Source organism: Equus asinus, chromosome 20, assembly GCF_041296235.1.
Source record: "Equus asinus isolate D_3611 breed Donkey chromosome 20, EquAss-T2T_v2, whole genome shotgun sequence".
NCBI lineage: Eukaryota > Metazoa > Chordata > Mammalia > Perissodactyla > Equidae > Equus > Equus asinus.
In genome coordinates, this window is record NC_091809.1 from 81,900,344 (window position 1) to 81,921,851 (window position 21,508).

General features: G+C 41.4%; 1 protein-coding gene across 10 annotated transcripts in view; it reads right to left on the minus strand.

Annotated features, from left to right (window-relative positions):
- UVRAG (UV radiation resistance associated) overlaps nucleotides 1–21,508 on the minus strand; it is a 309,656-nt gene that overhangs the window by 24,177 nt on the left and 263,971 nt on the right. For 9 of the 10 annotated variants that reach the window (XR_011495819.1, XM_070490660.1, XM_014855838.3 and 6 more), the window contains one exon: nucleotides 462–553. Coding sequence is in view for 8 of the 10 variants with exons in the window: in XM_070490660.1 (XP_070346761.1) it covers nucleotides 462–553 (92 nt within the window). In the remaining 2 variants the exon portion in view is untranslated. Of the gene's footprint in view, nucleotides 1–461; nucleotides 554–19,574; nucleotides 19,654–21,508 lie in introns of all 10 variants that reach the window. The other variant, XR_011495820.1, reaches the window with a different exon arrangement.

Below are 21,508 nucleotides of genomic sequence, written 5' to 3' on the forward strand. Positions count from 1 at the left end.
ATGCCTCCCGGCCTCAGGCTAGGTCCCAGCAACCTGACCTATTCCTTGTCTGCTTTCTTCCTTTAACTCTCCTAGCCATTGATCTTGACGCTCATTCTATAGTTTCGTCCTTTGTTGATTCTTTGGAGAAGTCCTAGGGGCTCCACGTCTCCCTTGTATGAATCACATCTGCTGTTCTCTAGTCTCTGCCTCAGCAATGCCCTCAAGGATTCCTTGCCCAGCCAACCTCCAAATGTTCCAACCATAGCCCCTCAAACCCGCCCCCTCCCGAGGGTGCTTCAGTCTCCTCAGCCAGCCTGGAGCTGAGACCTACACTAGCAGGAGGGCTGCCTTTCTTCTTCAGCTATCTTATCACAGAGAAAACCCAGACGGCAGGTGCGGAGCAACGTGGAAGTCAGGAAAGTTTCTCAGGATTGTTATCCACAATACAGTCTCTGGTTATGAGAGATGAAGGTACTTACCACCTGACCATTAGTCCATGCTCCATAAAGTTTTTCAGGTTAGGAAGGGTTTGCCTCAAGTCTGGAGTCCCTAGTCCATGTTGATATCTGAGCTGCAAAGGGAGAAAAATAGAATTAGAAGAAATTCTGGCAGATACTAGGCAATGCTTCCAAGATACGCACCACTAAACAAGTTTTCTTTCTTTTTTTTTTGGAACTCTAAAGGAGGAAATGTGAATGTATGATCTCAGTATCATCAACCACACTTTTGGGATGGTACTTAAAAGTAGTCTTTTCATTTCCTGCTCCCTTGCCGCCTAAACTTGGAGAAGACTAGGGATGACCAACCTGTAGAATCAGGGTATTTCAAAGACCTCTGGAGGGTTGCTACCATCAACTCCAGGGACACATACCAGTATGAAATGAAAACCAGTATTTCATTTTGGATACTAAAGGCTGGTATATACTCTGAGCACATTCAGCCCTTCTTTCATGGACTCTCCCTTGCACAATCAAGCGTGAGGGTCAGGTTGGATTCATCTCTGATTCCCAACAGTGTCTGACACAGTGCTAGTGCTCAGTCAAGGCTTATTAAGCAAATAAACAGCAAGCCACTTTCCAGAGGCTGTGCTCTGCATTTCTCTTGTATCTCTAACTCTCCTCTTTGTCCAGAAACAGAGGACAGAGCTGCAGAGCTAGTATGAGGAAGCTACTGGCTTGTGGGCTAGATCGGCCCTTAGTGTAACTGATTTCTGCTGGTAAGAGGCTGATCGTCTGAGATTGGTGTTCCTCCATGTCCTTCAGGTAACCTGCTAAACGGCTGTCCTCTGTCTGTTCCTTGCCTCCTCTCACTCCGTCTCCGAATACCATTTGCTTCCTTAAGGGGCCATAACAGAGGAAGTGTACCACACGGCCCCTAGAAATGTATTTTTCAAAGAACCTAAGATATCTGAAGAAAATACTTTGTAACCTGTATACTGGTGTACAAACGGGAAAGGTCATCGGTCTAGGTCTTACTTTCCAGCACCTACATTCAAAAGTGGCTAAATCGAACTTTTAAATATTTTCTTTTCTTAAAAAATAAATCCACCATCCACAAAAAAAATCAAAGTAAGTCTTCTTTTGTTTGTATCTAGTACTCAATCAATTTTTCTCTGTGAGTGCGTGACACTTAACAGAGAAAGAGTTCACTCTCACCACAATGAGCTTTTCAAGGAAAACCCCAAAACCGAATTGGGTCTCTTGGAAGGTCTGCACATACCCATAAAGTAAGGAGGGAAAACACAGAATGTCAAAGCTAAAGGGTATCTTGAACATTATTTAAGCTGACCCTTTCCTTTTGCAGATGGGGAAACGGAAGCCCAGAAAGGGGAAGTAAACTCTTGAGGGCCACATGTTTCCACGGCAAAGATATTATCAGACAGAAACCCCTTTTCACAACCACGCTACTCCGCCATCCACCCCAACGTCTGAGCGGAAAACTCCTCAAAATACTTGAGAAGACAGAGGGAAAATATTCTTTCCTTTTCCAAAGCTAGCTTGGTGACCTAAATCACCTCCTGAGATTTGCTGACCTTGAATTATACGATCTACTCCATATTACATGACATCATTTCTTGTACTAATATAAAAGCATTTTTTCCATACATTGATAAAAGCAAAATGGCTGATATCCCAATATGACATTCCTGAATTCATTGTTTCAATAAAAAAGTGAAATTGTTTACACATGGCATGGAAATTTCGCTTGTGATTCATACTGAAAAATATTAAATATCAAAAAAACCATGCAGAAATAACACTAAGCTATGTGTCCCTGAGCCAGTGCACAGTCAATGCCTGCCCCAGGCCCCACAGTGGAAGGCTGGGTGCTGAATTCTTTGCAGAGACCACAACGAAAATTTCCCTCCCCGTTTGATTTCAACCAAAAGAGGAAAATGTGGGAATTTCAAGCCTCCACCCGGGTCTTAACTCTTCACGTGCTGCACAGCACTATTATTTTTATCACAGAATCTTAGGACACTGGAGCTTAGAGAGATCCTGGAGGCCATCTTCTCCAAACTCCTTCCCTTCATACATGAAGAAGGTAAGACTCACTAAGGCAAGTGTCCTGCCCAAGGTCACAGAGCTAATAAGGGACAAAGTCAAGGCTACAATCTCTTAATAATGACTTCAAATTCCTTCTCCTGTGTCACTCTTTTAATTTTCAACATAGAGAACTAAAAAAATTCATACATAATACATACATATTAATTTAATTTCTAAAATAAAGTACATGTGGGGGCCAGCCCAGTGGCGTAGTGGTTAAGTTTGCATGCTAGACCTTGGAGGCCCGGGGTTCGTTGGTTCAGATCCTGGGTGCAGACATGGCACCGCTTGGCAAGCCATGCTGTGGCAGGCGTCCCACATATAAAGTAGAGGAAGATGGGCAGGGATGTTAGCTCAGGGCCAGTCTTCCTCAGCAAAAAGAGGATCGGCGGCAGTTAGCTCAGGGCCAATCTTCCTCAGCAAAAAGAGGAGGAGTGGCAGCAGATGTTAGCTCAGGGCTAATCTTCCTCAAATAAATAAATAAAGTACATGTACTGTTTAATAAGTCTAAACCACCATAAGGCTTATAACAAAAAAGCAACAGTTCTTTGCTCTTCAGTAGCAACCACTTTTAGCTGTGTCTTTTTTACCTCCATATTCCTAAATAATAGGCTTATATCAATATTTCTTGTTCTTTCCCTCCCAGTTTTAGACATCATCTACTATATTTCTACTACGACAAATGAGAAGCTGTCTCTCTCATATTACTCTTCTCTTACACAAACATTCTATCCCCTTACCCGTATGTTATGCATTGACTTTTTATTAAGGAATGAGGGTTTAACTCTCTACCCTCCCAAATACACATCGTCTTCCCACCCTCTCAAGATATTCAAGATCACATTTTTTGTTCGATTGGTATTTAGTGTTTACTTCATTATACCAATAAAAATACTGTTCATTGCTGAGCCATGTAATATATTACTCCTTTTTTGTAGTTTTTGTTTGTTTTTCCTGAAGTGCTAATTGCCATTTTTTCCCTTGTTGAGTACCCATCTTATTGACAGTACTACTTGTTTAGTACCTAACACAAGATCCTGCCCAAACTAGGACAAAACCTTAAAAATCCTCTCAATCTGATTAAATACAGCATATAACCCATTAGGTCCACTTCCCCCCTTGGATATTTCCAGAAGCACCCTTCTCTCTCTCCACTCCGAACTGGCTGCTCTCTAGCCTGCTCCCTTGTTCTCTTCCTAGACGGTCCTTCACCATCATCCTGGAAATCTTGCTTACTTCTCTTCTGTGCTGAAGCTGTTGTTTCCGAGATCTCATGACTTCTTTTGTGATTTACTGTCTCATCTTGGTGAAGCATATCCTATAGTAGCTTTCTGAGAAAGGGAAGCGTGGGTGGTATCTTTTCTGACATTTTGAATATTTAAAAATATCTTTATTTCGTTCTCACACTTGAATGATAGCTTGCCTGGGTATAGAATTCCAGGTTGGGAATAATTTTCCTTCTGAATTTCTAAAGCATTGTTTTACTGTCATTTAACTCTGCATATGGTAATTGAGAAACCTGATAACATTCTGATTCCTGACCCTTTGTATGTGAACTAACACTTCTCTTTGGAAGTTTTCAGGATTTTATTCTTTAACCCGAGTATTCTGAAGTTTCACAGTTGTAAGCCCTTAGTGAGTCCCTTCACCATGAAACTCTTATCCCTTAATTCTGATTACTTTCTTGTATTATTATTATTTTGTCTTTTCCTCCTTCTTCATTTTCTGTTACTTTTGGGTTTCTTTCTTTCTTTTATTTTTAGACTTAAAAAAAAAATTAGAGACTTTCCTTTAATGTCTAGTGATCTTTGGCTGTCAGTTCATGTTTACGAATGCAACTTTAAAAAGCTGATCAGATAGTCTACGTAATGGCAGTGCTTGTTGACTGGGGTCACTGCAGAATGAGTGGATGGAAACTTAGCCCTTTCTGTGGCAGACATGTCAGTCCCAGGAACTCTCATTGCTGGGACTTCTTTTTTCCAGAGGGAGTCCTCCGATCTTCTACCTAGGAGTACAGTCTGGATCCCTTTGGGGGAGGTAGCAGGAAAAAGTGGTTGGGGAATTCAGTGTTAGTATGTTGGGCTTTTCACTGAATTCCCTTGTTTTCAGTAAGGCATCTTACTTCTTGCCCCAGTATACCAGGCAGTTCAGGGTTCAGAGTTGCTTGGGTTTCATTTTTTAGAAAATAAACCCTCCGTCTCCCAGTGGGGTGCATGCAGAGGTAGTTGCTTGGCTATGCAGGGTGGGGAAGTGAACTGGCCGTTTTACTTCTCTTTCTATAGACTTTCAAGTAATCCTACTTTTAGACCTATTTCTTACCCCTACACTCTGTGAGGTACTTGGCACCTCCAAATCCTAAGTCCTTCTGGAGTTCTTTGGTTTGAATTATGCTGCTTCTTGAAGGCTACAGCTTTCATTTTTCTCCATTCTGCCAACTCAGTTTATCACTCATTTATTTGCTTGTGATTTTCTAAAAATTTGTGAACTTTATCATCTGCTCGTCTCTTCTATTCTTTTCATCTTGTGAGTTTACAATTTTTAAATTATTTTATCTTTACTAACAGCGTTTCATTAGGGAGCTGACATGAATAAGCACATTCAATTTGTTCATCGTCAAGTTCCCCACATAGAACAGCTTTTCAAGGGAGGCTAACAACCTCCCCTCACAGCCTTTTGCAGAGTGCTCAGCACGCTGGCAGAGAGCTCCCTTTCCTATGCGCAAGTCTCTCTCCAGGCCTCCTACCTCTGGTCACATTCTAGCCCTTCTCCAAGAGGCAGCACAAGCTCCATTTCCTGCAGGAAGCTCTCCCTAATTACTCCTCTCCCCAGATCCCTTCCAATGCCACCTTGCCATTTGCTGTCTTTGGAAAGCCTTAACTAATTGAATGGGCATTTGATAAATATTTGTTAATTAATAAGTTAAATTAATGCAGTATGGGAGGGAATGAGAGGCATCATGACACACTAGAATGAGCTGAGAGGCATAAGATCCAGGTCTGAATACCAATGCTGTCACTTACTAGTTGTTTGACTCTGGGTAAAGTCACTTCACTTCTCTGAGTTTCAGTTTCCTTATTTGTAAAATGGGGATGTTATCTGCCCTGCAGAGCTGTTGTAAAATTTAAATAAGATAAGTATATAAAGTACCCCAAACAATATCTGTGCACAGTAAGTGCTCAATAAACAATACCAGTTATGATTAGACTACATATGCACTCTCTCTCTATCATCATCATAGCATCTGCCACTAAGCTGGGAGTAAAACTGGTGCTCAATGGCTTATCACTTAACGAATAAGAATGAGAATCAGAAAATGGGGGGAAAAAAGTTCAAATCAAAGGGAAAAAAATCCTAAGTACACTGTTCACTTTTTTAAAAGCTAATTTCTACTAATGTACTAAGCTTTTGACTGTGAGGACTCCAGAGCGGCAGCAATAAACACATATAAATGTACTATCTTAAAATAATTACACAGAGAAATGGAAAGACTGATACGTGCCGTGGGTGGTCAGGAGACCAGGGTGACAGGCCTAGCTCTGCTCTGTGGTCACAAGGAAGGCCCCTCTCTGCTGGGCTGGTCAGATGATTTTCAAACTGTTTTTGGCAGTCCTGGACTCCTTTGTTCAGCTGAGATATGCTGTAGAGCCTGAGTATAAAGCAAACAGGGACCTGCCCGAATTGCAGGAGGTGGTGGTGGAGTGGACTCAGAGCCCAGGCAGGCATTCCCACCTTGGAGTGAAACTCCCCTGGCCTAGATCATCTCTAAGAGCCTTCCAAAGTCCTTCAAGTCCACTTTAAATGACATAAAAATTACAAGTGTGAACGAGGCATCTCAGGATTTTGATATAAGATTATGTTTAGTGTAGTGCACATTCACAATGGGAGCGACGAAGAGACATCAGCCCGTTCAGCCCCATCTCTGGTTTTGCCCACTTGTGATGGTGTCAGAAGTCAAACTTGGCTAAGAAGGTGTCAGATTTTTACGTATTTGCTTGAAGGGCAGGTCTGATGGAACAGCCTACAGAAGATCCCCTGCCGACACCTCAGGGGAAGTGTATAAAAACGGAGAGGGTGAGATGGGCTTCGTCTTACGTATACGATGTCAGGTAGAGCTGACCCACTATGAAAACGTAAATACTTCAGGAAGGAAACAAATCTAAATTTTTATTAAGTAATTCTTTAAGAAGTTAACTCCCTAGTAAGATATTAGTAAAAACAGGAAAGAGCAGAAAGAATGAGGCCAAGGAGGAAAGGACAAGAATGGGGAAAGGTGAGAAAGAACTACATTTACTAAACTCCTACCCATCCTGTTCATTCACTCAACAAATATTTATTTAGTTTCCACCAGGCTAGGTACTGTGAATCAGCTCTCTGTCCTCAGAACGACAGGCCTGAACTCACAGTCTATTCTTGCCATATAACGTATGTGACCCTGAGCAAGTGACATAACCAATCTGTGCCTTGTTTATAAAACAAGACCAACAATATTCGTCTCATAAGATTGCTGTAGGAGTTCAGTAAGAATTTTTATCGAGAGTGGAAACTCCTGAGGCCTGACTTTTAGAGGGTATTCATTAAAATCGCTGAAGGCCTAGAGTGCTAAGCTGAGTTGGGGCTTTATCTTCCTTGTCAGCAGTAAGAACCTACCATAGAGTTCTAAGCAGGAGAGTGAGTGAAGAAAACAACTCCAGAGGCAGCTGTGAAGGAGATTACAAGACTGAAGCACTCTTTCCTCTAAGAAATCTTACTGCGCATTCCATCAAAACCTGCGCTTGCCAACTATTATCGATACCATACCTCTGCACACGAGCGCTCTCCGCTCTCTCTTCTGAGAGGGGAAGGCAGATGCCAAGAAACCAGGCAAATAAAATATTGCTTCGGGTCTGTCTAACTGCCTCAAATTAGTCTCTGAAATAAACACCTTGTGTGACAACTTCCTGCCGCACCACCACCCAAAGAGTCTAATCAGTTTTTAAGTGGAATTTTGCTTTCAATTAGCTCGAATTTCAGCTTTACTTTGATTGGTTTAGAACTTCATGGGAGCAATTAAATTTTTGTTTAAGTCATATAGTAGGCTAGTAGGTGAAAACTACACAGAGATGATCAATTAGATGGGAAGTGGGGAGAAGCAACGTTCAGTGGTTTCCCTGGAAAAATGAACAAACACTGTTGTCTACTAGCAAAAGAAAATCCCTATAGTAAAATATCCAGAAGATCTGGCTTTACAGTCACTGGAACAAGCAAAAAGAAAGAACACCAGAGCAAAGAATACATTTAGACTGCAACAGACAACTATAGCCATCTCAACTACATTAGCTATCTTCTCTGTTTGCCTCTCCCACACCATCTTTTCATATAAAAATACAAAGCCACGTGCTGGTTTCATCTCAAATCACTATACATTCACTGTGCGTTTTACCAAATAAGACAGATCAACCATGATGTTAGAGCTCTTGTAGCTGAAACTAACTAGTTCATACAGCTTGATAAATGGTGCTCCATCGACTCAGTAAGACCATTTGCAGCTCTGGAGATCATATTTAAAAATAAACTGGGATTGCACTTCTGAGAAATAAATGCTGAGTTCTTGTACTCAGTGAGCACATTCCTATTGAGCTAAGAGGCCTAATTTACTATCAAAGTATTTCAATTTTATTTTTATTTTTCAAACACACAATTTTCTAGGCCAAGAAAGACTCTGGGGGTTCAGGAATCATTCTGTCATTTAGGTTTTGGCAGGAGAAATTCAGTTTAGACAACACACACACACATATCCTCTTCCCAACTATATCCATCTACACAAGGCCACTTATTGCACGGCTTATTAGTTCCATATGGGGCTTGAGCTAAGCTGCATGATATGCTTGATACAAACCGTCTGTTATCGTGAGAGAATGTGCATTAATACAAGGCTTCAATAAAGGTTACTAAAAGATCAACACTTTCGTGATGGGATCACAATGAATTTGACTACAAAGAGAACTAGTCTAGAGGAACTCAAAAGATAAGAAATTAAAAATGCACATATGCATCTAAAGACTACACGTTAGAGTTTTGGCTTATGTAGTCAAAAATCTCTGAAGGACTAGTTGCCAGTATTTCAATTCATTTTTAAATGCTAAGGTTCACTGACATAAAAAGAACTAGATTAAGAGTCTAAAAAAAAGGGCACCATCATATCAAAGATAAAATCTGCTTTTCTAGAAGAAAATACAACTCTTTTAAAGATGTGGACAATCTTCTTAAGGAATATTTAGTTTAAGCAGTAGTATTGTTTCTAACAGTGAGGTATTGCGATATTTACCTCTCAGGAAAGGTATACAAGCCTGATTATGGGCCTTTGGTTGCAGGAACAACCTAAGTGGTTTCCCCTGCCTATCTAGAAACCATATCAGTCCTTTTCCAAGATAGATATGTTCTACTGTAAACACTGGACAAAGCTGAGGCTGGCCATTCTGAGGTCTGAGAAACCTCAAAGCCAAGTGTAAAAGCTCTTAAGTCTAAGAAGTGGAAAAGTTTCTTCTATTCCTCCTCCCAATCATACTATCACCTGCTCTCAGAATCCTGGGATCCATGTTGGAGCTGAAAGGCCCCTCTGAGAGCATCAGCCCGCCTGCCTCATTTACCCCGTAAGGTAAGTGAGAAGTTAAGTGGCTTGTTGAACAGACTGAGTCCAGGGACCAGAATCTAAGTTTGCTGAGTTCTAACCACAGCTCTTTTCTTTATATCACACGTGGTATTTAGGAGGCACAAGTTATATATGAGCCAAATTTATCATTATAAAATCTGTCATATGAAAAGCACTTCAATTAAGATGGTCCTCTGCTTCAGAATCTTATGTTTGCCAGAAAACAACTAGAAACACTATTAACCTGAGGCAACTCTGGGTCAATGTGATCTATAAGTGTGGTCTCTATCACTACCAATTTTTGTGGGTTGCTAAAGAGGGTCAGTAAAGCATATTACAAATGGACAAGCAAAGCAGAATGGGAAATTTGTTAAAGGCAGGTAAATCATACTCTTGACAGCACCTGCAATCAGCTTTAATTAATGATCATCAAAGAAACGTTATGTTCTCTGGAGGCTAAAGGCTACGTGAGTGGACAAACTCGTGTAGAACCCATTAGAGCAGATATTCGCACTGTCAGGTGCAGCAGGCTCGACCTTGGCTCCCTGCCCTCAAGTTAATAGTCCTGTGCACCCTGATTTACCCCAAACTACCTTGTACTGACCTTTGACTCAATCTGGATTCCTGATTCCCTTGGGAGCTAAACCTTGCTTCCCCAAACTGATCAAACTAGCGTTTCTGCTTCCACTTCACTGACTTTGATGGAATCTTGATGTGAAGAACTGTATCAGACCAAGAAGATCACAGTCTAATAGGGCAAAGATAGTTTTCTAGAATGTCTTATAAATGGAATCACAGAATACGTAGCCTCTTGTGTCTACCTTCTCTCATTTATGTTTTTGAGATTCACCTGTGCTGTTGCATGTATGAGTAGTTCATTTCTTTTTATTGCTGAGTAGTATTCCACTGTATGGATGTACCACAAACAGCTTATCTACATGCTAGTTAATGGACATTTGGGTTGTTTCAAGTTTGGGCTATTACGAATTAAGGTACTATAAATATTTGGTTTATACCTGTGTATAGCACAGGTTTTTTCTGGACTTGTATTTTTATTCCTCTTTGACCAACATCTAGGAGTGAAAATTCTGGATTGAATGGAAGATATATGTTTAACTTAAAGAAAATGCCAAATTGTTTTCCAAAGTGGCTATACAATTTTGCATGCCCATCAGCAACGGATGAGTGTTTCAGTTGCTCTGCATCATCATCAGGACTTGACACTGTCAGTTTTAAAAATTTCAGCCTTTCTAGTAAGTATGCAGTAGTATCTCACTATAGTTTGAATTTGCATTTCCCTAACAACTAATAAGATTGAGCATCTTTTCATGTGCTTTTTTTTTCCTGCCATCTCTATCTCTTCGGGTCCTCCTGCAGTTTATGTGAGCTATCTCTGATGAATGCCTAATACATCTGATTAATACCTCTGATTAATTTTAACACTTTATTAGTATCCTTCCAATTAATACCATTTCTGCTTAATCTACTTAAGAGTAAATTCTGTTTATTGCAACAACACAACTCTTTTTGTAATGAGGAGCCACATGGGGTTCTTACACACATAGAAGACAAAAAGGAAAATGCTATTATAAGTGCCAGGATTCTTTCAAAGAGATTCGGGTAAATCTATGTATCAGAGTTTCAGCAGAATGAAAAATGCACTTAAATCTGTTGTCACAAATTAATTTACACAAGGAATATAGAAGCCCCTTCTGGCATCTCCCCAGCAACGTACAATGACCACAAACATCTGATGTGATCACTGGAAGAAATTACTTAATTTAATTCAACAAATAGTTACTAAACAGTGTGGGTGTGTGTGTGCATGGTGGTAATAATGGTGGAAATGTAGATATGTTTATGGTATTGTTTATAACAGGGGAAATTTGAAATAATTTGAATAATATATGCTAGGCCTTTGGCTGGGTTATGGTGGAACGACGACTATATTAATGATAATGAAAATAATGCTACAGCTGCTAACACATTCATTGAGAAATTAATTCTGTGCCAGGCATTATGCTAAACATTTCACTTTGTATTGTTTCACTCAGTCCTCTTTTATGGTTGAAGAAACTGAGAACCAGAGACAGAGTTAACAAGTGGTAGAACTTGAATGTGCCCTCAGGTTTGTCAGACCCTAGCACTCTGAACACTTAACCACTTGAGAAGGATGATGATGATAATGGTAATATCAATAGCAGCCGCCGTTCTTCTCAACCTGCGATCTGTGCCAGGCATAGAGCTTGACTGTTCACTTACATCATTTCATTTAATCTTCACAATAACCCCATGAGGTAGGGCATAGACTTCCCTCTCTACACATGACAGAGTTTAAAGGAGCTGCATGAAACGTCACGGGGAGCAAGAGAGCAGCTGGGGTTTGAATTCAACTCTGATACTCCACATCCCAGCACACGGTCTAAAGACTGCTTCCAAGTTGGTCAGAAAAGATTGTTTTCTCATTCCTCATTTAACTCCAATACCTAGAGTGAGACCCTCAGCTCTTCAGAGAAACACCTTCCTTCTCCTGATAGCAGACATTTGACAATTCGCTCCCTTCCCACTCAGCTGTTGTTCAGCTAAGTGATACATACTTAGTCTTTTAAAACCTCTGCTTGTAAGCTAACCCCTGCGGCCTCTTCATCATTCCTTATGTTTCTGAACTCTCTCCAGTTTCCCTTAAAGACTCTGGTAATGAGGTGCCCTAAATGGAACACAGTTTCCAGAATGCTCTTTTCTCTCATTTTTCCCTTAAAATATTAATTTCACTATTACATCTACTTCATGCCTTTTAAGTTTTTTTGTGGAATTCTTCTTACTTCCTTTGAATTGCATTAGAGTCCAAGCCCATGTGTCCACTGTTTAGTCTCTTTGGTTGATGATAAATAAATGTAGCTTCAAAAAAGGAGAAAGAAAAACAAAAACGGCAATGAACCGTCAAGTGCACATTGCTCCTCCAACGGGACTGATGTTCTTACAATTTAGTCTGGAACAATTTTACTCATCTTTTGATCTCACAATTCATTTAACAAAAAGTGACTCATTAGATATGCACTGAATACCTACTACGGGCAAGGTGTGCAAGGTATGATGGGGTATCCCCAAATGACTAAGCTGTGGATGCTACCCTGAAGGAGGTCACCTCTTAAACGAATGATAACTAGTGAACCTAGAGGGAAAGTACAACCTTGTATGAGTTTGAAGGGTGGGATGGTCGGCAGAATTTTAAGGTGGCCCCCGTGACCTTCATCTCCTGGTGTTATGCTCGATTATTTTACGTTTATGGCAAAGGGAGATAATCTGGGTGGGCCTAATTTAATCACATGAGCCCTCTAAAAGCAAGACTTTTCTCTGGCAGGCAGCAGAAGAGAAAGCTCAGAGACCCCTGAACTGGGAGAAGGGCTCGATGGGGCATTACTGGTCTGCAGATGGCGGGGCGGTGTGAGAAGGAGTGCAGGAGGCCTCTAGGAGCAGAGTGGCTCCTGGCCACAAGCCAGGAAGTAAATGGGAACCTCAGACCCTCAGCTGCAAGAAACCGGATTCTGCCAACAATTTAAATGAGCTTGGAAGCAGATGATTCCCCAAGAGCCTTCAGACAAGAGCCCAGCCTGAGCAACACACCTTGATTTTGGCCTTGTGAGACCCTGAGCAGAAACAACAGATGAGCCCACCTAGACTTCTGACCTAGAGAATTGTGAGATAAAAACGGATGCTGTGTAAGCTGCTAAATTTCTAGTAATTTGTTATGAAGGAAAAGAAAACTAACACCAGTAGAAAAGATTACTTCTACCTTCTAACTGAAGATAATGTGGAGTGAATTCACGGGGAGAAGTGGCCTGAGTTCCTTGACGGACGGGTAACATTTTGTGTACCTATTACATGTCAGGCACAATGGGAACAGCTCTACAGAAGGGCACAGAGGTTTTCAGTTAGCAAATAATATTTTGAACATTAAACGCACGCTGGGACACACTTCTCCAATGGCTAATGAAGTGCTCAGGGGGAAAGGGTTAGAGACACTGAGGAAGCATCCCTAACTTTACCTATTTTTTGGGGGGGAGTCTGAGGTTTTGTTCTCCAGAGACTATGGTTCTCTGAAGTATTCTGGAAGATCCTGTCAGGCTAACAGCCAAATTTAGATGCTCAAGTTTATGGAAGACAGACTGAAAAACTAGAAAACACACGAATAACTAGTTCAGAACAGGACAAAACCTCTGGTGGTTAAAGCAGAGCACACAGCACTAAGCGGCCTTGTTTATCAACTGGGGACGCCCAGCACACCCGAGCCGGCTATGGAAACCGGCGACGGCAACAACACCGAGTCTACTCCTTTTTGTCCGACTTTCAGTCTTGTATAGGTACAAACAAGCCCGGCAGCTGCAATCATGTATTCATTCAGTCAATGCCATGCACTAGGTCATGGGCTGAAATGAAGAAGAGGCAGTTCTGCTTTTAAAGTAATCACAACATAATCGAAAAGTCACTTAAAAATGAGAAACAATTATATTAAAGAATAGTAAGTATCATATTAGAGGAAATTACAGGACACAGAGGAGGGACACCTAACTAAGTCTAGGGGAGACAAGGACATTGGAAAGGAGGTGATAATCTCCTGAGCCACACAATCTAAGCTGGATTTTCCTAGGTGAGAGGGTCGTGGGGAAGCCGTATTCCAAACAGAGGAATTGCATGTGTAAAAGCCCAGAAGCAAAAGAGAACCTGGGAAACAGCAAGCAGTGTGGCAGGAGCCTAGAGCAACGCAGGGTTACCAGGGAGTCAGCAGTCTAGAAAGGAAGACTTTAGGCAAGGTTCCAAATTCTGAGTGCCCCAAAGAAGCACCAGCATGTCAAACGACAGTGACTAGGTGCGACGGAGAGCTGAACAGGTAAACAGCCTCAAAGAAGGATGACAGTTTTACACAAGGAGGGAAAAATAACGGTCTGGAGAAACGGACAAACTGCCCATCCCTCCTCCACTTCCATCACCTTCTTGCTCTGTGGCGAGTCAGAAAACAAGCTTCTGCTGGAAGGGGTTATAGGTTTCAGTTACGATTCAGACAAGGAAAGAGTTCCAGGCTACTAGGGTTCACAAGGGGCGGCAAGCCTTCTATCAAGATGTCTGGAGGCTCCTGTTGGTGTGAGGATGCTCTTGAGGTCTGTGGAGCAGCACCAAAGGCTTCATTTGGATGAAGACTGTCTCGCTGAGTTCAGCAGGACTGTGGAGAAGGCCCTGGTTCAGGCACCATCAGGAGCCTGTTCCAGTGAAAGCCACTGGAGGTCTCTGAAGCAGCCGAAAGTGCTGACGCAAGGAAAGGTCTGCCTCAGGGTATTTGTGACCATCGTCAAGGTCCTAGTTCATGGAAAGGATGTTCTGGGCAAAGCCTGATGCAAGATTTACAACCTAAATGACAGCAAGAGCCCTGGTTAGGCACAGGATCATACGGAAAAGAGCATAAGCTTAGCAGGCACACTTGGTTTCACCTTTTCACAGAACAGATCTGTTTTCTACAGCATCCCTGATAATCATCTAGCTTTAGCATGTTCACCTCTAATGACTAGATAATTCATTCCCAGGCTTTCCATTCCATTGCTGGACAGTTCTACCTGTTAAAAAATATTATTTCTCATGAGAGCTAAAAAAGTTCCCCTTTCTGATTTCTATCTATCTGTATTAATTTAATCCATAAGCAAGGTTTAATTTTACTCCTGCTTCCCCCGACAGTCTTTCAAATATGAAGACAGCTATCTCCTTCCCTTGGATACATTCTTTACTTATGTTCTGACTTATGTAGAACAACTATATATTTAACACACAATTTTTCAGGTTTATCAATAACTTCCATGACAATTGTGACCTCTATCAGATCGCGCTGTTAAAAAGCCACACTAAGTCAGCTTCAGCAGCGAAGGGGTCCCTGACTCTCCGCAAGAGCTGTGTTTGTCTGTGTCTCACTGAGCGTTGCGGCGTGAGAACACTGGCTGGTTTATTGCTAAGGTGCCCATGTCAAGGCCTGCCCGGCCTCCCTCACGCCACGGGTCTCCTTTCACGTGCTCTGCAATCCAAACACCTGGAAGCACTTGCCATTCCTTAAGTAAGCTCAGACTTCGCTTCTTTGACACAGCTGTGCCCTTGTCATGCTATTCCTTCAACCTGGAAGGTCTAGCCCTTTCCATCTCCGGCTCATCTGTTCAAATCTTACCCTTTTTTCAGGTTTCATCCAAAAGTTCTGCACTGAAAAGCTCTCCCCGATTGAACCGGCGAGAAGAAGAATGGACACCATCTAATGACAAGCTTCTACGTGCCGAGCTCTCTGCCAGGTTCTTTAGTACTGCATCTTATTTAAAGTTGATAAACTTCACAGACGAAGATACAGGTGGAGAGGGTTAAGTAATTCCTAAAGGTTATAACAACTAACCAAATGAATAAAACTCTGGGCTATCTGATTTAAAGCCCATGAATTTCAAATGATGCTGCTGCCATGATACTGTTTACCTTCTTCATAGCATGTTTATATGTTATCGATAAATATTACAGAGAGAGAAAACCGACAGTCCCACCTCCCTCCTTCCCTCCGTCCCTTCACAGTCTAAATGTATGAACTGTCTCAGAAGGTAATACCTTCCTCATCAATTACTTTTAAGAAGCACGATGAATAGCTCTTAGGAACACTGTAGAAAAGTGTTAGAAATCAGAGGAGATGTCTCTAATCTCCAAATTCCGTGACTCTGTGGACTTGAATTCTTGGCCAGGAAACGACAAATATTCGGAAAAACCTGGCTGTGGCTTTGGGACATTCACTAGCTGTATCTGGATCTCATTCTTCTACTTTTGAAAATGCAATAAAATCAGGCTGAATTCAGTTAAAATAAAGAGGACATCTTAAAGCCCACTGTTTTCTTATACCTTTTAAAAACCTTCTTCCTCCATTTAAAAACTTTTTTGGGGGGGGAACTTGTAGGTTAAGATGGCAGATTAAACATATACGTTTACTTTTGCAACCTCCTAAAACTCCAAAAGCAGTCGGCATGTTCATGCTTCCACTGTTTCTAATGAGAAGACAGTAATGTCTTAAATTATTGTGCCTCGTACGTAGTGTGCTTATATACAAATGAAACAAAGACAGAGAATAGGAGAGGGCACAACAGCAACAAAATTTTGGAAGCTGAAAAGCGGACGGACAAGTGATAACTAACTTAGCAGACTTTACAAACTTGAGTTCTAAGTCAGAGGAGGGGAGTTGAGGGGCAATCTGAGCTACCCCTCAGTAACTCCCATAAGGCTCAGCAACTGGCGGCCCCATGTACTTCTTGAAGTGGGAGCAAAACTGGGGTTAAGAACAGGAACACTGGTTGGAAATCTATAGGACAGTTATCATCTCCAGACCCCCTCCCAACTCCACAGAGCCAGGCAATAACCCCCTTCCAACTCCACAGAGCCAGGCAATGACCTCCTCTCAACTCCACAGAGCCAGGCAATGACCCCCTCTCAACTCCACAGATCCAGGCAATGATCTCCTCTCAACTCCACAGAGCCAGGCAATGACCTTCTCTCAACTCCACAGAGCCAGGCAATGACCCCCTCCCAACTGCGCAGAGCCAGGCAATGACCCCCTCTCAACTCCACAGAGCCAGGCAATAACCCCCTCCCAACTCCACAGAGCCAGGCAATGACCGCCTCCCAACTCCACAGAGCCAGGCAATGATGGCCCCCTCCCAACTCCACAGAGCCAGGCAATGACCCCTCTTGCACCCTAGCAAATAAACTAGAATTTTATTCTTTGAAGAGGGAAACATCAGCACAATTGAGAGCAAAGGCAATGTACTGAAAACACGGTGATTAAGTAAACATATGTATATTCAGTGCTGAGACCGTCAGTCCTTGTTCCCCTACTCGGCTTCCAGAATACGGGCAGACATGTCACAGGCCGGCACTCTACAGGCAGATAACTGAAAGACCCTTGACAAGCCCAAGAGGAAGGACCTAAGTAGAATATTAGATGTTCCCTAAGGAAAAAAGCCCAGCCGAATTACCCTACAGTAATCCCCACAGTTGACAACCTCTATCCACACACTAAGAGCTTCCAATGCTTTCTAGTCCTCTCCTCTTAAAAATAAATATGCAACTGAGTATCACCAAACTTCTAAGAAAAGCCTCTAACGCAAGATACATCAAGATCAAACCAAAACCAAAAATTTAAAAAGTCATTAATATGCTCAGATAGATAAGAGACGATACTACACTCATAAGACAACAGGATGCTATTCAGCAAAAAAGAGCTCTGAGAAATTTAAAATATGAAAGCAGAATATGAAAAGTGAAAAACAGAAGGGCAAGAAGATAAAGTGAAGGGAATCTCTCTCAGGAGGCAGAAGCAAAAGACAAAGAGATGGAAAACAGGAGAGAAGAGAGAACAACATTAGAGGGTAAGTGCAGGAAATCTAGGCTCTAAATAGTAGTAGTCCAGAAAAAGAGAAGAGAAAATAAAGGAGAAGAAATCATCAGTGAAATAATTCAACGACATTTCCCAGAACTTAATGACATGAATTTTCAGACTGGAAGATCCACCGAGTATCCAGCACAATGGATACAAATAAACCCATACAAAGGCCCATTAGTCCGAAATTTCAAAACACTGAGCACTGACTTTAAAATTAGGAAGGAAAATTATTTCCAGCCTAAAATTCCATATCCAGCTGAAGAAGAATAAAGGTGTTTTCAGATTAACAAAGTCACTCAAATTTACCTCTATCTACCCTTTCTTAGGAAGCCATAGGAGGACGTGTTCCAACAAAACAAGAGAGTAAACAGGGAAAGAGTAAGACATGGGATCTATCTGGGAAACGACTTCAACATAAGTGATGAGAATCCCTAGAATTATGATAAAAGCACAGAGCAATCAGACACATTGGAATAGGTCAGAAGGCTCCAAAAGAGGTTTCTCCCAAAGATGAAATTGATTGAATACCTGACATGCAATTCATCATATATCTGACAGGAGATTCCAATAACTGGTAGAGAGTTCAGGGTGGAATTAGTCACAATCACATTAAAAACTAATCAAAGAAAAAATACGCCAATCATAAATCCCAAAGAAAACAAAAACATTAGTTAGGAAAAAAACGTAATCAGAGTATACCACGTGGTTTATCTGAGTGGGATTTAGATAGATGTAGTAACTAAAATACTAACCTACATTGGTAGAATGGGGGAACAGAAAGGGAATATGAACGTAGTAAAGAGGTGGTGAAAGGGAGCTAAATTCTCAGCTTCCACTGGAGGAATTAGTGATAATCCTAAAACAAAACCCAACGAGTAGCAATATTATCAGGTTACTTAGTGATTTGGAGGCAAATACTAAGAGAATCTGCTACAACTGTTGAAAGTGGTTGCCTTTGGGGAACAAGGAGAAATACTTTTTTTCATAATAAGCCTTAAGGAACTGTTTGACTCTAAACTAACAGCATGTATAACTTTTATAAAACTAAAACCAAAGTGTTAATGGACAGAGCGCTAGGGTTGAGTTGTCTAAAGACGCAACCCCTTCCCCTCCATTTTCAGATCTTCAAATGTCATCATGTCATGTACCCTTGTTGAGCTGGTAACAGTCTGTCCTATGATGCCATTATAAATGCACTAGTTTAATTACACACAAGGGCAGTAACTTACCACTGTATCTGAAATAATGAAATAAAATTATCAGCGAAAGACAAACTATTAGAAAATGCTGATAACACTTTGAAAACATTTGTCAGCTCTCTATATTTGACTAGAAGCAGTGAAAAAGGCACTCAATAACTTATAACAACTTATTACCAAAGGCGTATGTTTTGGGGAAAATGCAGACTTACTGTATAATTTCTCCTTAATCTCACTTCACTTCTCAAAGGCCTCCATTATCTTCCTGAAGACATGGAAAGCCAAGCACATTGATAAGTGAAGACAGTAATTTCGTCTGACACAAATGTACATTCTCCCTCTCCTTTCAAATGGCAGGCCATTCCTTTTAGTGTTGAATTCTTAGTCCTTCATCCAAGTAGGAAGGTCACCGATTCATTCTACCTTTGATGCACAAACCTTTCCTAAGTGCATTTTATGTGCTACGTACCGTGTTAGGACAAAGGGATGAGTAAACGTCAGTCTCTGGGCCTGAAAGAGTTTACCAGTCCAGCAGGGGAGACATACACACACAGTAAATAATAAGAGACATCTAAGAATATTGATATATTTGACTGACTGGGTTCAGCAGGGAGAACAGCAGATGAACGATAAATTTGTTCAGGAGGGTAAAGCAAGGATCCGTAGAAGGGAAGGCGGCCTGGCCGGAGAGTGGAGAACGAGGAGGAGTTTAGCACACAGACCACGGGGAGACTTTAGGCAAAGGGAGGATAAAAGCAAAAGCAGAAGGAGGGCCTCACCTCAGTGGAGTAGTTCAGCTTTCCTGGCATAAAGGGCCAGTGGCAGGGGTTTTGGGGTAAGTGGCAGCAGGAGGTGAGGCTGAAAAGGGAGGAAGAAGATAGATAATGTGAAGCCTTTGCTATGCTAAAGTTATTACTTTATTTTTATTTTTTTAGGGGGAAGGGTCATGGGAAGCTAGCCTATGGTATTAAAAGGTTTCTTAAGCAAGGGGTTGACATGAATAGATTTGCAAGGCTTTCCCCCGCCCCCCTTTGTTGTTTCTTCTCATTATAAGTGTGCTGACTTGAATTCCAAGTATTTGAGCTGTGACTCTTCCGGGGAGGCAGTGAAGAGTCTCAACAACAACCAGTGACTGAGAAACCACAAGGGCACCACAAGGGTGTGACCAATGCCGTTACTGGCCTATCAACGTTTACAAACGCAAAGGACTATCAGGGAATCAGAGGATAGTCCTGAACTGAACCAGGCCCATTACAGTGACCATGGTTAAGTTACTAAACCTCTTTACTCAGTTCTAAAACGGGAACAGAAGCGCTTAAGGGCTGTTAAAAGGATGAAATAAAATAACGTACATAAAAATCTTTTGATAAAGTATCCTGATCCTTCACTTAGCAATTGTATGACTTTGGGCAAGATGTTTAATTTTTTTCAGCTTCCGAAGTGCTCACTTGTAAAGTGGAGACAATTTCATCTATCTTACTGGGTGCTACGAGGACTGAAACGCCTTGACTGACACCCAGTATTTCTGCTAATGTCTCAGCCGTTTGCACTGGCTTATAGAATATCAATTGGTCAGTTATGCAGTCAGTAAGTATTCACTGAGGACATCAAGTGTACAGAGTTCTGATCAGTCAGAATTCCTAGGAAAAACATGCGAAACTGGAACAAAATTTTAAAATACTACCATACTATTCATGATCAGGTCAATTTAAGAACATAGTAACAAGTATCTATAGGCTTAAAGATTTCTCCAGAATCTCATGCAGGAATTAACCAAGAATACAGCTAACTTTCTCGTTGGCATTCCTAAGTACCCACACACATTCATAAGCAAGTATCTGTGTGCGCGTGTGCAGAAACATTAGGACTCACTAAGGAAAAATAAATCTCTCACACTTGAAAATTAAGAAACTGCACAGGCAGCAAATGTCTGCGTGAAGGTGATGCAGTGGGTTATACTAGCCAATAATTTATGTTAGGGCTTCACAAAATGCTAGACACTAGGAAAGGAACCAAAATAAGTCAAATTACATCAATAAAAAGGTATGACTAGCTGCGCTGCCTGGGCTGGGATGCTATTTCTTGCTGTAAACAGAAATGGCTAGAATTTGGATGACTGACTGAACAGTGCAATAATGAAAACAAAGCCTGTTACAATAGCTGCTGCTAGAGCCACCACCTTGGGGATCAATGAAATGATGCCCGTTGCCATATATACTCGATCTCGTGGGTTTTTGTTTTTTTGGGAAAAACGAGTTCAGATCATTTCTAAACTAGCAATTTGTCTCCCTAGGTTTTGTTAAGTCTGTTATGGTTAGGATAAAATATGGTCTTCCATGTTAAATCACTTATGACCTTGGTAAAATATTACTTTATATTAACTTACTCTTGGGATGCTTTAATGTTATGAAACATGCACTTAGTAGACTAGGGTATTCCTAGTCTACTGCGATCATGTTAACAAGCCATCAAAGATCTGGGAACACATAGGAAAAATTACACCACATCTCCATCTAACTAGTTTCAAATACGAAGGGATACCTCCAATTAAAAATGACACACAACCAAGACTCTAAATCCACAAACATACAAGGAACAGGTCTGATTGGCTCCTGGATTTGTGTCTCCCCATCCAAGTTTATTCCACAGAAGAAGTTACCAAACAAAGTAAAAGGCTGTGGGAAAATCCGACACCCACTTCAGGGCAGAGGTC